This window comes from Terrapene carolina, unplaced genomic scaffold (genome assembly GCF_002925995.2).
Source record: "Terrapene carolina triunguis isolate 2854851 unplaced genomic scaffold, T_m_triunguis-2.0 Scaffold194, whole genome shotgun sequence".
Lineage (NCBI taxonomy): Eukaryota > Metazoa > Chordata > Testudines > Emydidae > Terrapene > Terrapene triunguis.
The window spans coordinates 8,337,677-8,353,890 of NW_020664545.1; the positions used below are offsets into that span (position 1 = coordinate 8,337,677).

General features: G+C 54.1%; 1 protein-coding gene across 1 annotated transcript in view; it reads right to left on the bottom strand.

Annotated features, from left to right (window-relative positions):
* Positions 1-7,925, bottom strand: part of SHD (Src homology 2 domain containing transforming protein D) — a 12,763-nt gene extending 4,838 nt beyond the window's left edge. The window contains exons 1-2 of the mRNA XM_026655073.1: positions 7,611-7,925; positions 568-694 (exon numbers count right to left, since the gene is read on the bottom strand). Coding sequence (XP_026510858.1) covers positions 568-694; positions 7,611-7,925 — 442 coding nt within the window. The remainder of the gene's footprint in view (positions 1-567; positions 695-7,610) is intronic.
* Positions 7,926-16,214: the final 8,289 nt, after the last annotated feature.

Genomic DNA, 16,214 nt, shown 5'->3' on the forward strand with positions numbered 1-16,214 from the left:
ACAGGCATGGGGGGAGATTGGGTGCCAGGTGCCCACAGGCATGGGGGTACATTGGGTGCTAGGTGCCCACGTGCATGAGGGGTACATTGGGTGCCAGATGCCCACGTGCCTGGGAGGAGATTGGGTGCCAGGTGCCCACATGCATGGGGGTACACTGGGTGCCTGGTGCCCATGTGCCTGGGGGAAGATTGGGTGCCAGGTGCCCATGTGCATGGGGGAAGATTGGGTGCCAGGTGCCCATGGGCATGAGGGGAGATTGGGTGCCTGGTGCCCACAGGCATGGGGGGAGATTGGGTGCCTGGTGCCCACAGGCATGGGGGAAGATTGGGTGCCTGGTGCCCATGGGCATGGGCGGTACACTGGGTGCCCCCCACTCACCCGAGGGGCTAGCTAGCCAGGCAGCGGAGTTGATAACAGCCTTGTCCTGCCCCTTGGGCACAGGTCCCCCAGTGAGAGCGAGAGGCCCTGCCCCAGACCCCGGGCTCAGTCGCAGCTGGGAGCGTCCGTGCCCAGCACCATGCAGCACAGAGTCCCCCTGGAGACTGCTCCTGCCCTGGTGTCTCTCACCTGCCACCACCCGCTGGGCGTCGTAGGGCTCCATGTAGCCGTTGTTCTCCGGCACCGTCTCCTCGGCGTCCCCTGGCTGCTCCCGGCGGGCATCGAAGGGGTCGGAGTACTCGCTGTCGCCATCGCCCTGCGGGCAGGAGGCTACGCTCAGCGCCGAAAGGGCAGGGCCAGGCCCAGCGGCACCCAAACGCCCCAGCTGCAGGAGCGGCCCGGGGAACCAGCCCGGGGCACTGATCACCAGGAGTCCCTCTCCCCCAGCACACAGACTTCACTGTGTCCACCCGGATGAGGAAAGGTTACAACTGAGCAAAGAAGCCTGAGGGGGGGATCTGAGAACAGTCTTCAAGTATGCGAAGGGTTGTTATAAAGACTACGGTGACCCATTGTTCTCCATGTCCCAGGAAGGTAGGTCAAGAAGCAATGGGCTTAATCTGCAGCCAGGGAGATGTTAGGGAAAACTTTCTAACTCTCAGGGGAGTGAAGCTCTGGACCAGGCTGCCAAGGGAGGTGGTGGACTCCCCGTCATTTGGGGTTTTAACGAACAGGGTTATTTGGTCCTGCCTCAGTGCAGGGGGCTGGACTCGGTGACCTCCCGAGGTCACTTCCAGCCCTACCGGTCTATGATTTCCCTATGGACATGGGAGTTAAACTAGGAATCCGGTCAGAGCCAGGTAGCAGCCCGAACCCGAGGCCACCAGCAAGCTCATCTCATCAGAGGCCAGGTGAAAAGTGCAGAGAGAAGGAGAGGAGATGTGAGCCTGGAACGCGCTGAGTCCTACTTCCTGCTTTGACACCAACTCTCTGCGTGATCTCGGGCAAGCCCCTGCCTCAGTTTCCCCATCGGTGACACGGGGCTCGTGACACCTGCCTGCCTTTCACATGCTTCCCGTGGGTTTGTTGGGTGATCTCGGCAGAGTGTGATGGAGAAGGAAGGCACTAAGACCCAGGGCCGGTGCAAGGATATTTTGCGCCCTAGGTGAAACTTCCACCTTGCACCCCCCCACACCCCCCCGCACATCGGTTCATTGAGGGGTAAATCCCAACAAGCCTTTATAGACCCCAGGGGCCAGCCTGCCCAGGGGCTGCTCCCCAGACCAGGTTCCCCCTCTCCCCGCCCCCTGGAGGGTGCACAGCCCCCTCCCCCCCGCGAGCCCTCCCCTCCCCACCCCACCCCGGCGGCCCCCGCCCCGAGTCCACTCACTGGCTTTGCCGGGCTTGGGCCGCTGCAGCAGCTCGGCAGGGAGGAGCCGCCTTCCGGAGGCACCGGAGAGCCAGAGCGTCGGCTTGTGGTGGTGGTGAGCCCAGTGCCCGCCCTTGCCGCCGCTACCCCTCCCGGAGCAGGCTCACATGCCCGGGAGCCGCAAAGCCTGAGCGCAGTGAGGGGGAAGCTGGGGGGGCGCATGGGGGCCGGTGCCCGCATGCATCTGCTGCAGTCTGCAGGAGCCCCCGGGGGGGGGTGCCGCGCCGCAGCCTGGGCAGAAGGGGTGGGGGGCGCGGCTGCTCCCCACTAGCGGCACCACCGCCTTTGCAGGGCTGCTGCCCCCCTGCGCCGCGCCGGCTCCTCCATGGCTGGGGTTCGCCGCCCCCGCAAGCCAACACTCTGGCTCTCCGGTGCCTCCGGAAGGCGGCTCCTCCCTGCCGAGCCAGGGCACCGCTTTTTGGCGCCCCCAACCACTTGGCACCCTAGGCGACCGCCTAGTTTGCCTAGTGGTTGCACCAGCCCTGCTAAGACCCAGATCCGCCCACTGGGAGTTAGGCTCCTAAATACCACCGAAGATCTGGCCTAAGCTTTGTCACAGCCGATCCCACGTCTCTGAAGGCAGACAGGCAGCAAGCGGGCTCAAGTGTGAGACGGGAAGTGCTACGCCCTGGGTGGAGAGGCGATGGAAAGCAAAGAAATCAGCGGGACTGCGTGGCCATGCGGCTTTGGAGCCTTTCACCTCTGGGGTTCAGGTCTGAATCCAGGCTGGGGCAGGGAGGCCTGAGAGAAGCTGCCTTCGGGTGACTGCTCAGTGCAGGGCGTTATTTGGTCTCAGGGTGATCTCAGACCTGGCAGAACGTATTTAGCGCTGCCGTCGCTGCCAGCCTCAGCGGGATGGAGCCCGCTCTCCCGGCTCCGCCAGGTCAGAGGGTATAGGCATGTAGACTGGACAGAGAGAGAGAGAGAGTGTGTGTGAGTGTGTGTGAGAGTGTGAGTGTGTGTGCGTGAATATGTGTGTGTGTGCGCGTGTGAGAGTGTGTGTGTGTGAGTGAGAGTGTGTGTGTGTGTGTGTTTGTGTGTGTGTGTGAATGTGTGTGTGTGAATGAGTGAGTGTGTGTGTACCCATGCATGTCTTGTCCTGTGCCAGCCCAGAATGCACCCGTTCTGTGGATAAAGAAAACATCGGCCCGCAGCGCTGTCAATCCCCCTCATTCCCTAGCGCTCAATTCACAGACACAAAAGGGGAGAAATAGGGTAATTGCTTCAAGAGGCAATTTCCTCGTGCCTGTCTCATTTGCCTGCAGCTCTCAAAACATTTCCTCCGCGGGCTGTTTGAGCGCGTCTAACACGCTGTCGGGGGCAGCGAGCAGGGGGACAGGTCCTGGCAGCCGGGGATCAGAGATGGGGGAGCCGTCCGATTGGCACGGGGGCACCTGCCCCTTCGCAGGGCACAGGCAGAAGCTGATACCGCTGCTCATCAGGGGAGACAGAGTAAATGGCAGCTGGGCTGGGAATTTCGGATGCAGGAGAACTGGCACCTGCAGCTACTGTGAGGAAAGGGCACGAGCCCGAACGATCACAGCACCTCCTGCTGATCTCCTCACACCAGCAGCATGAGGCCTGGGTGGGAAAAGAGGCAGGGGTACCAGGAGAGGTGCATGCACTTCCTACTGAGTCAGCACTGCCCATGGGGCACTGAGGAGCCGTGTTTCAGATGAGTTGTCAAACCCCAGTGTGCTGAGCACCTGCGCTCATTACAAACCCCAGGGAGCTCTCTGCCAGAGGCAAGGCATTAGCCCTTGTGTCCTGGTCAAATTCCAGATGGGGAAATGACTGTTTGGTTTCTTTTTCACCTCCTGCCCTGGACTATAGCGCAGTGTTGCTGTGTGCTCTCAGAGCTGTCACCGTTCACCTAAGAGGTGGCCGCATTTCAGCAGTGGATGAGTGATCCCTGTGCAATGTTGCTGTGCGCTGTTAAAACAGTTGCCGCGTTCCACCCCAGAGGTGGCTGCATTTCAGTGCTGGGTGAGTGTTTCCTGGCTATGTAACATGCTTTGGGATGGAAGGCGCTGCCTGAATGTAAAGTGTGTGTGTGCAACAACTTCACTGATAGAGTTAAAGAAAAACAACTCCCCCAGTGAGAAGTATGGCCAGCAAAGGCCAGCATCCAGCAGGGACTGTCTCTGAACTCAAGGTGACCGGTAGCAGAGAGGAACACGTGGCCCAGTTCAAAAGGGAATCAAAACAGCCCCAAGGACATTACAGACAAGGTCAAGGAATAGCTTAGGGGGGGAGGAGCAGAAATATGCTGGATATTATCACGGTAAGAACACGGGGCCTGACGTCCCCTTTCATGTACTCTGGCGTAAATCAGCAGTAATCAGAGTCACTCCAGAGTCAATGCTGGTGTGTGACCCCTGGCTCCTCTTCCTAGCTCAGGCCCCGATTGTGGGCAAGTCTCAGGGTAGGTCCGCACTGCAGGCGGGGCGTGTGATCACAGCAGGCCGGGACATGCCAGAGCTAGCTTGGATCTAGCCAGGTCAGACACCAACAGCAAAGGAACTGGCAGCGCGTGCTTCAGTGGGGGCTGTACGTGCTAGCTAGATCAAATCTAGCTCAGGTATGTCCACACATGGTGCAATCACACACCCCCAGCTGCAGCACAGACAGCGTCCACGTCTCCATCAGCAAAGTGGGGGGGCCACGACGTACCCGCCTTAGGGGGTGTCAGGCGTACCAAGGAACTATCATGTAAACATATTATTCCAGTAGCGCCTGGCGATCCCAACCGAGATCAGGGTCCCCTTGCCTTGGGCACCGCATGCTCATAAAGTGAGAGACACCTCCCCTGCCCAGAAAGAGATCGGATGGACGGGGCACCAGAGGGAAAGGGATTTGCCCGAGGTCACGTGACAGGGCAATGGCAGAACCAGGAATAGACCCCCGGTGCCCCAGCTCACTGCTCTCACCACTAGACCACGCTGCTGCTGAGCTAGTCTTACGGCAGATTAGCTACCTCTAACAAATGGGGGCTTTCTTCCTCCGTGTAACCCACTCAAGGGACACTCCTAAGCCCCCCTCCCCCTGCCAGCCTTTGGCTGCTTGTTACCCAGGCTGGTTGGAATCTCATGCAGTCAAGGTCAGATGTAGGTTATTTCTGCTTGTAGAGTCGCTCACCTTCCTAACGGCTTGTGACATAACCTGCAGCGGCCCTCAAGCCCAAGCCCTCCTGCAGAACAGCCGCGTTACAGGGTCACGGGGACGATCCGGGTGTGGGTTAGGTGAGCTGGCAGTCTGTTGTTGATGGCCTGAATCCATAAGCCAGGTACAGCGACCTCCCAGCTCACCTCTCCACCTGATCTCACTCAGAAATCCTCTGGCCTCTGGCATGGGGTGGCTGGAGCTTGGCACCCGAAGCACAGTCGCTCCCGGTATTAAATGTCGCCCACTTATTGTCGCCAATGAATTAACCATCAAAGGCAGAGGCTGAAGCTGGGAATTTATGGCGGATGCTTTAATTATGGCGAGTGGGCAGAGCGGAGGAGTGGGGAGACGGGGGTTCTAATCCCAGTTCTGCCGTGTCACGTCCCCTCTCCCTGGGCCTCACTTCCCCCTGGGGAGAGCAGCACTGACCTCTCCCACAGCGGGGTTCGTTAGCAATCACTGGGGCTACCACAACGCGCTGCCACTGCCAAACACAGGCGGTGGGAATGCAGAGGGTGCATGTGGAGAGAGGTGTGAAAAATCCCTCTGGGCCATCGGCACCTCTGCCTCCCTCACGTCAAGGCTGAGAGCAGGGGTGCTAAGGAGGGCGGGAACCTGCGATCCCAGCAGCAGTGGCATGGAGCTGAGCCTGCCGACCGCCTCGCGCTTCAGTCTGGATTTCACACGCTCCTCCATGAGCTCACTGATGTGCTGACAATCCCCTAGCCTGCTGCACCGTGTTACAGCCAGCCCATCCTACTGGCCGAGGGCTCTGCACACCCATCCCCGCCATCTGTGACCCGGACAGAGGGGTCAGCGCTGATCTCTCCTTTTGGCAGCACTCCCAGCCTGTTGAGAACCCAGGAGTCCTGCCTCCCCACTCCCCTGCGCCACCCACTGGAATCCCCGCTCTGTACCCTATGTCTACCCAGCAATCACGAGACATACGCAAGCTGGTTTTGTCCACACTCGCTCGCTAAATATAGAATCCTGGGTACAAGCTCACCCAGGTCCTTCGGAATGTGCTCGACCAGCGAACCTGGGCCTCTGCCCGTGCTGCCGCGGCTTCACTGCTAAGCTCACTGGGGTACGCTACACGTCCCGCCGCCGCACCTCCTGACTGCAGGGTAGACGTACCCACAGCGTCCCCCATCTCCTTCATGTAACATTAGAGCCCACCGTTCAACGGATAATGGAAAGGATGCGTCCAGAGTCTAGTGGATGGAGCAGAGGTGTCCCCACATCGGTGCCCATGGGCACGACCTCCATGGGCAGGCGCTGGCACCGCTACCCCTACGCAGCGGCAGAATAATACATCCATGGATCCACTGCTCCAAAGAGGACCACTGAATGCAGCAGGTTGCAACCCTATTGATCCAGGCCCATTACAGACGTAGCCTATCGCTGTTCCTGCCCCACTGACATGCCCAGAATGGGCCACGGAGGAGTGATTGCTGGACAACCCCAGGCATACCCTGAGTAATGCTCCAAAGCTTCCCCCCTCGTCCCCCCATGCAGCTCAGCATGCTCAGCTCCGGAGGACTAGCATGGATGGAGCTGGGCTGGAGAGATGAGGCTCAGTGACTGTCAGAGGAACAATACAGAAAATGCCATTGGGAAAGTGTTACATAGCATTAATAATGACCGGGATTCCAGGAGGACCGAGACGCCCCAGATGAGACCAGGCCTCATGGCACCTACGCGCAGCGAGCCCTGAAAAGTGTACAGTCTAACCAGACGAGACAGACCCAGGGTGTGGCAAAGGAAGGCGTTTTGTTTTAGCCCCATGTTACAGATGGAAAACCGTGACCTGAAAGAGGGGAAGGGACTTGCACAAGGTCCCACTGGGCGTTGGTGGCAGAGCTGGGAATCAACTCCAGATCTCCTGGGCCCCAGTCCTCCTTTCCGGAGCTATGAAACCAGCAAGTCGGCTCTTTCCCTGATGCTGTCAGGAAGGATCATTTATTGCACGTTTCTTGCCAGAAGGTGAAACAAACCGAAAAGCGTGGCCGCCGCTTGAAATCTGTCACTGCCCATGGAGCCCCATGATAGACGCTCCCAGGCTGTGGCCCTCTCCTCCCCTCCCCTCCCTCCTTCCTTTCTCCAATTCATGGGTATATCCCACAATACTCAGCAAACTCTCCCCTGGGGAGTAATTTCACACACCGCCAAAATGCAGCCACCTCTGGGGCGCAACCAGCAGCTGTTTCGTCATAATAGCTCACCACAAAGCACTGTAGGACGGGAAGTGAACAATGCTGAATCTAACTGCAACATCAGGGTGAATTCAGGGAAGCCCAGCGTCCTCACCAGGGTGGGCCTCTGGCTAGGCTGCTGGGCCGAACCCAACATGCCAGCTCTTACGCTAAGCGTTCAGGGTCAGCTGGACATCATCCGCTGCACGGTGCACCCTACCACGGCCAGAACAGCATTGACTCAGAGCAAAGAGCACCCGTTACTGAATCACCCATCCCACTGCATGCAGCACCTTGGAAAACCCCATCCAAGCAGCAACCTGACCCATCCCTGCTTAGCATGAGAGATCTGATGTGACCGCAGGCCGAGAGGGCCAGGCCTGAGTGTGATCAGACCCCTGGAGGACACCTGCTCAGTACATCCCCTTGCTCCTAGCACTTACCTGCTCTTGCCCGCCTTTGAGTTCCTCAGCAGCCGTCGCCAACAGAGCTTTGGACTCCACTTTGATAAGCCTGTGTTTTGGGGAGGTGTATTTCCCTTCCGCACAGCCACCAGCAGCTGCCGTATTTGGGGAGCCCGACCCCCCAGGATCCGGCTCCAGTTTATTGTCGCTGTCTTCATAGGGATCCTCAAAATCCAGGCTCTTCTGCGCTCTGTAAGCCTTTAAAATCTCACTCTCCGTGTAGTCGGGCTTGGGGGGCTGTGGAGGAGACCTCCTGCTCCCAAAACTCAAGTAATCTTTCAGCCACTTGGCCATGTGTTCCAGCCTGACAACAAAATCTCAACCTCTCTGGGCAGAACAAGTGGGTTGGGAAGAATTCTCAAGCTGCCATCAGATAAGCCTTAGTGGGTCCCCATGATTTATAATCCAAATTGGGCGTCATTCATCTTCCTTTCAGGAGACCCTGCGCATCCAGAGGTCTCCAATGTTTATGTCTCAGACTGATGTCTTATCCCAGAGCGAGCTCCTCCAGGAGTTGGAAATGAAATGTCCTCTCTCCCTTTAAAAGAAGAGGGTTTCAAAGGTGTTTAACGCCAAACGAAAAGCAACACACTCCTGTCTGGAGATCCTATAGACCCTATGAAATAAAATACTTACATCAAACCAGATCTGGGTGGTGGGGTTGGATCACGGAAGGTTTCCACAATCTATTACCAGTTCAAATGCAATGGAAAATTGAGGGGAGAAAAAGTCTTTTTTAAAAAAATGTCATCTCCCCTGCACTGAGCTTCAAAAAATAGACACATGCAGCCAAAAACCTGTCTCGAATGAAAGCTCCAGAGTGTCTTTCTAAGAGATCGGTTTTAATCCCTAAAACGGATTTGCGATACCGAGCATTTACAAAGCATTAGCGCTTTTAAAGGGGAAAGAAAGAGAGAGAAAAGAAATTTACCAGTTCATTATGGAACGATCAGATCTAAGCAACAATAGAGCATCCCGCAAAGACAATTTCCTATGGGCTGGAAAGAAACATTTAAAAAAAAAAACCCCAAACAACCCTAGACAATGAACACCTCATCCGTTCAAACACCAGCCAGGCACATTAATGTCCATTTAAAAACTGCCTTTACAAAGTTCCTCTTAAATACATAAATATATAACCAGCGGTTCTTTTAAGTCTTTGTCTATCCAGTTAGAATCCTTTAAGAGATCCAGGGAACGGAATCGCATCCCAGCTACATTTTCTTGTCAGATATGAAGCTGTGTATATATTTATTTCCCATCACCACCAGAAACTTCCTTGGTTTACAGTTAAGGTTACTGAAGTGTCAAACCCTCATACACGCAATTCCTGGAAAAACAAGACAATCTCCAGTACACATTGGCACACATCCATCATTCAGTTTTTATTTCTGGTGGGGGGGGAAAGACAGTGATTTATTCCAAAGCCCAAATAAACAGGGATCTTACAAAAAAAAAAATAATCAAACCTCCTCCCTCCACAAAAGCAGGACTGGAAAACTTTAGCAAAAGTCTAGCTTGGAAGAGTCCAGTGACAGCTTTCTTCTCCTTTGTTAGATTTTGAGAGGGTTGTATGATGCTTTCCCTGAGAGCTCGTCTCCTTTACAGGATCCAGGAAAGCAGCTGCAAACACAACACAATCGCAACCGTGATCGCCAACCACCACCAGTAGCTTTTTGCAAGGCAACTGCACAAAGAAAAGGGGGCGGGAGTGGGAAGAGACTTTTCAGCCTTTTGCATCCATCAGTTCCTTCCTGTTTTCAGGGACCTGCGGGCTACTTTGGGGAGGAAGGCTGGAAGGAGCTGCAGCTTCAGGAAGCCGGTCACAGTTTGGATGCGGTTGTTGGGGATGATTTGGGGAAAGGCGGGAGATAAAAAAAAAAAAATGGGTGGCTGGAAGGTCTGGAAGCCTCTTTGCAATCGTTGCTCCTGATACGTCAAAGGGTTTTTCGCCTCCTCCTCCTGGCCCTAAGGTTTTCGCATGCACAGCTCCCTCTAGTTTGCAAAGGTTACAGAGACCTTCAGCAAGAAGCGAGGCAGCAGCTGGAGGGCCAGATACCTAGCACCCCTCATGCCTGCTAGAGTGACCAGATAGAAAGTGTGAAAAATCGGGACAGGGGGTGGGGGGTAATAGGAGCCTATATAAGAAAAATGCCCAAATATCAGGACTGTCCTTATAAAATCGGGTTTCAGAGTAGCAGCCGTGTTAGTCTGTATCCACAAAAAGACAGGAGTACTTGTGGCACCTTAGAGACTAACAAATTAGAGCTTATGCTCTAATAAATTTGTTAGTCTTTAAGGTGCCACAAGTCCTCCTGTTCCTATAAAATCGGGACATCTGGTCACCCTACCTGGCTCCTAAAGAAGTGTCATCCTCTGCAACAGGAAAAGGGGGGGAAGGAGGGAAAATGCCCCTTCTCCAGATCCCTGGTGCTTAGGGAGCCTGGCCTTGGGAAGCATCAATAGATTCAATTCCCCCCAGAGCCTAGTGAAACTGACCAGGGAAAAGGGAGGGATCAAAGAAGCTGAAATTGAGCAGGCAAAAGAAAGTTGCTGGTATGCACAGAGGGGAGGTTTAAATCTCTTCCCTTTTTTAGCCTTCTCCATCCCATCTCCCCTGGTTGTCTCCGGCTAGACATGCCGGCTGCTCCATGGCGCCCAGCCCAACCTGAGGTGTGAAATTGCAAACGGGCTCTGCTCGCCAGAGAGAAGGTGGTTGTAAATAAAGGCGAGATGGGGAGAGAGGGAAAGTGGAGGGAGGGGGGAATTAAAGGCGAGGGCAGCTGGAGGTGGAGAGAGAGAGAGAGAGAGAAATTGAGCCGATAGGAATTAAGGAAAAACAAACACAACAATGAGGCTGGCTGGAGGGATTAGATCGAGTCTGTTAAAGTGGCAGCTGGTTGCTCCCCGGTGGGTGGGGAGGGGACAAACATCTGCAGCTCTGACTGGCCAGGGTTATTTTGGGTGGGCAGATGAACTACCGTGCAAGCCAAATTTCACCTGGGGGGCCCCCTTCAATTTTCTTACTGGATGTGTATCAGTCACAGCAGCAGGGGGAAATCGAGGCTGGGTGGCTGGAGCAGTGGGGAGCTAGGCATGCTGGGTTCTAATCCTGCCACTGACCTGCTGTGTGTTCTTGGGCAAGTCATTTACCCTTCTGCTATTTAGGCTGTGAGGTCTCTTGGGCAGGGACTGTCTCTCACTACGTCTCTGTACAGCTCCAAGCACAATGAGGCCATGATCTCAGAGCAGGCCTACGCTGCAATGGAAGGTGTGCCACACAGGCATACCCAAATTAGCTTTAATCTAGTTACCAAAGCTACGAATAGCAGTGAAGACGCGGTAGGCCAGGCTCGCAATGCAAACACATACATAGCCCGGAGTGCGAGGGAATTCGTACAGCTGATGCTGTGTCCTCACTGCTATTTTCAGCCACGCCAGCTAGACAAAAGGTAATTTGGGTTTTCCTATCCAAGCTCAATCCCCTCCCCCAATTGCAGTTCAGTTGGAGTGTAGACATACCCTCAGCTGGGACTCCTAGGTGCTACTGTAATAAAAATACATTCACAAGAACTTATATAGCTTTAAAAATATCCTTGGGGCTACATGGATGTGTGTGTGTCTGTATGCTGCAAGCCCTGGAAAACTGGGCTCACAGGTGTGGTGTATGGAAAACTATTAACATGGGAGAGCTATCAATTTAAATGCTCAGGGGTTTCCTGGTCCTGCAGGCAGGAGCCTCTGTAGGGAAGCATGAACACAGCAGTCAGTTTGCAGCCAGGGAGCCTAGAGTAACAAGGTGTGGTAAGTTGTACCTCTGGGAGCAGCCTGCTTTGTCTCTCTCTGCTTTTATCATTCTGAATTCTATGAAACAAAGCAGTGCTACGTTGCAACTTCCAGCGAGACTATTTTATGTTTTCATCTCACTTCTCTATTTGTATGTTCTGAAACATAACAACAGGCTCTTACTTTGAGCTGGTTGGAAAACGTTGAAGAAAGCTGGACGATTGGACATTTGAAACACCACCTCATTTCTCAATTACCTCTGCTCCTAATTAAGGCTCAGGCCTGCCAGTTCTTCCATGCCGGACTGATACCAGTGGGTTTCGACGGACATAGATCTACTTGCAGGATTGGGGGGGCCTTACCCGGTGTCCTTTGAGGTTAAGAGGGCAAGCGCACAAGAGCCCTCAAGAGTTACTAGCATTCAATGTGCTGCGTGTCAGGTAGGCACGGTTCCTGCAGCCATGGTCCTGAAGTACCTGCCCAATGCAAGACAGCTCTGTATGGAAACAAGGGTCCATCTGCCCAGAGCAGGAGCAGGGCCCTACTGCTAGGTCCTCAAAGTTATTTAGGTGCCTAACTCCCAGTGGTTGTTAGTGCTCTGTGGTTGCTTTGTTTCTTTATGATGTATAAAGACCTAACACTATACAGTCAAATCTTGTCTACTGTTTTTCCTGGAGGACTTTATGGACAACTGGAAAACTAGCAGGATAACACCACCACATAGCAACCAAGGAAGTGAAACTTGAGCCATGGAGGGAGGTTTTTTTTTAGTCAGACTGTTCAAAGATCTGGGGTCGTTTGTTTTTGTTCACATTGATTTAACGCAAAGGTCTGACAAACACTCAGGAGAAAAGCTGTCTTTAAAGATTCTTCCCCACTTCAGTTAAGGGCTGAGACCCTTCTCTTTCCAGTTCTCTTGTCTTTCAAGGAGACACCCAGCAAAAAAACAGGGAAGACCAGATTTAATCTTTCTGCTTTTTCTAAGGTTAAAAACCCCCTCATTTTTTCTTTTTTTGGAGAAGGAAATGAAATCTTTCAAGTCTTCTTCATTCATCATCAAGCGGCCAAAAAGGGCACAGTCTCATTGTTTTTCCTTTAAAGCAGAGACTACGTCCTTACAACCTGAGCCCTGAACTCTGCCGCTGCTTCCCTTTGAATGTTCTGCCTTTGGTACATTGTAGTCCTGACCTCAATGTAGCTTTTTGTACTTAGTATTCATAAAAACAGTACCGTTCTTTGCCACCTCCTGGGACACTAATCTATTCCTCTGTTTCAGAACAAAGAATCCTTCTCGCACCTCCCCCCCCCACCCCGCCGCTCCCCAATCAGCAATTGAGAAGTAGCCTAAATGTGTTTCTAGAGGGAATAAGCGTGAGAGCCAGATAATTGTCCTGTTTAATGTGCTCGGCTGAAAAATATTCTGTCTATCAGTTGTTGACAGATCTCATCAAATATAAATACCAGAGCCCTATATAAATATCCAGCCTCTGAAGTATTAATGTTTGAAGAGGCTGCTAATTATAATTCATGTGCCAGGAATGTTAATTGTTCTAGTAACAGAAGAATCGAGAGGAAAAATCTGATTTAGCCTTTTGTCTCCTTTAAATGCAGGGGGTTAACATTTCTTCTGTCTCACTCCCCCAAGCGAGCGCACGCGCCCAAAATAATCTGGGTGCGTTAAAGCCATGCTGAAATAGGTCCCTGTTTGCCGTTTTTAAATGAGGGTTAATTAGTGAAATCCTGCTCATTAATTAGGGCTGGGTGCCTTGAACTGGGAATACAGGGGGGCCTGATCCCACATCTGGGCAAGTCACTAGACAGACAGACATTGAGTTCAGGGAGCTTCGGATCAGCCCCATAGGCCAGCCAACCACTGCAAACCCTCCTACGGTGCAGGCAGGCAAAGCTGCTAGTGGCACAGCTGGGGCTCACCCCTGCCTGGCACCAGGATAGGCCAGAAGCTTCAACACAGGCTAGCCCTGTAACGACCCAGGGGGGCTTGTAGAGTCTCCCTTGAAGTGACTGCTGTCATGGCTTCACTGCTTCAATACCCGAGCTAGCTTGGTACGTCTACACAAGCTGCAAACACACCCCATGACTGCTGTGCAGACCCCCCCGAAAGCAGCGGGGCTGCTGAAGCACGGGGCTTTGAACCTTGGACTCTGGCAAGAATAGGCTGAAAATCCAGGACCAGCGCCTGGAAATCCAGCTAGACACGCCACCTACGCTGGACCTTTTAAGCAGGGCCTAAGTGGTGAAAAATCAACTGGTGTTTCAGCCCACATCTGCCTCGGGATCCTTCGCGAAGAAAGAGAAGTGAACTCCCTGAGGGATGAACTGATTGAGTCTGGCACACGCTGCCCCTCGGCTGGGGTACCGGGCAGGATCTGGAAAGAGTCTGGCCTGGAACTGACCTCGCCACAATGGTGAATTCTCCCCCAGCCCTTATTACGTGAAACACCCCAATAGAACCCCATCACCGCCGTGGGGGTGGGGAGGAAAATGGAGACGGTGGAATGGTCTCGCCAAGGATACAGTGGATGCCGCATCGATTGAGTCATTCTAAGCTGGACAAAGTGCCGGAGATCGCACTCAAGGGAAGAAGGGCTGGATCAGACACAGCCTAACAGGGATCTTTCATCTCTCTCCGATTGCTAGAATGCTGTGAAAATGCTCCCCGAAAGAGGAAGAGCGGGACAGCTCCCCTGTCTGCTCCCCAAACAGACCCAACTGTCCCCCCCTGCAAACTGCCCCCTGCCCCCAAAAGCATCATCGGGACTCGCACTTCCCATTTGCTTCCCCCAGTGCCGCTGGAGGACAGCAACAGCGGAGATCAATCGCTGCTCTGGGTAATGAAAGGAGATGAAGAAGCAAACAGCTCTGACACCTCCAATTTATTACCCCAGGCCGAGCCATTTTTAACAGGAGTAATGTGATTGTGCTGGCAAAATCAAAAGCCTCCATATGGGTTTATTACACGGCACGCTAAGCCAGGGGGAGCTGCTAACCTGGTGGAGGCCGAGCGGGGCTGGGAAGGAAATAGGATGGAGCAAGGTTCCCCCAGGCACAGCCGTAATGAAGAGTGCCTCGGGGGGACGGGGGGGAAAGAGAGATGCCACGAACACGTACACAGGATCAGCTCAGCCAGAGACTCTTCATGAGCAGTGGGAACGCTGGTCCTGCTGCACGCCCGCCTCCCATGGCAATGAATGGCAACTCTGCAGGCTGGGGGGGGGGGGGGGGAGGGAGGAGTTGTGACCCTGCTTTGCAGATCCAGGCAGCGAGACCACTCCGGGCTGCTCACTTGGATGTGGACAGTAACCACTGGGGCTCGGTTTGCATCTCTATAAAGCGATCCCTAGGCAGGGCAAACGCCACATTTCACTGCATAGATTTGAAGGCCAGAAGAGACCATCATGAGCACGCAGGGTGAGTCCCTGCCTAACATGCAGGCACCAAAAGCCGTGGGCCAATGACCTTCAGGAACCCGGTTAAAGGGCCATCCTCCACATTACCAGCCAGAACCCTGAGACTACAGGAGCTGGACCGACCCTGCACTGGCCAAGGGCTGAAGGAAATCCTTTAACCGCTCCTTGCCCTGCCGTTGTGTAAATCCAGTCTGCCCAGAACCGCCCTCCAATGACTGCGTGACAAGGAGGCATCGGGTGACCGACGTTACTACTCTGCAGAATCAAGCCCTAAATTGCAACTTTAAGGGCTAGCCCGTGCAGTGCCGCATGGCAGACTACGAAGGTGTGAATTGAGGGGCGCTCGAATGTATTGCACGCGCCCTAAGAGCCCTGCATAGACCCTGCTGGCGCGAACTAAAAGGGACCTCGCTCGCGTGGATGCAGTCCTGTTTCAAACAGCTCTATGTTCACGGGCAGTAGGTACCTGTTAGTTCGCGGCAGCAGCGGCAGTTCGAGCACTCTACAGTTCATACCCCTGTAGCCCGCACTGTGGCATGGTGCAGAAAAGGCCAAAGGTCCAGATCCTCAAAGATATTTAAGGCTCCTACCTTCCACTGATTTCAGTCCCTTTGAGGATGGCCATAAATAACTTGCACTGGGTCACCCACTCGTTCCAATAAACACTTGTTACGGCCACCTAATGCTGTTTCTTAATAACACTTTGCTTTTCCCTAGCACCTTCCATCCAACGTTCTCTACGAACGCACATTAGCCAAGCGTCACAAGCACTCTGCCTGGCAGGTCAGAGGGGCCTTTAACAGACAGGGAAATTGAGGCACAAGGCGGGCAAGCGGCTTGCCTACGGCCAGTGGCAGAGCCAGGGATAGAACCCCCTGCTCCCAGGCCCGTACCTTACCACAAGCCACACTCCCTGCTATCTTTGCCACTGTCTCCCTCTTGTCAAACGGCCGGGAGACTCTCCTGACAGTGCTACGCAGCTGGGAGAGCCGGGGAAACGCAAGCCCGACGGAAGCCAGCTCCGATAAGGTTTGACAAGCGCTGCCTGAAGCGGATGATAACGATCAAGGAGGACAGAGGGTGAAGAATGGAACAATTGGGGAGGCAATGAGGCAGAGATGGATCATACCCCAGGACCTAGGGTGACCAGACAGCAAATGTGAAAAAGCGGGATAGGGGGTGGGGGGGGTAATAGGAGCCTATATAAGAAAAAGACCCCAAAATTGGGACTGTCCCTATAAAATCGGGACATCTGGGTCACCCTACCCGCACCAGGCCGTGGAATGGAAAGCCCCCTAGGATCATGTGATCAGATGGGGGGGGTGTAAGTGGCCATGGCAGAGCAGATGACCCCGCGGAGCAAGGAGCC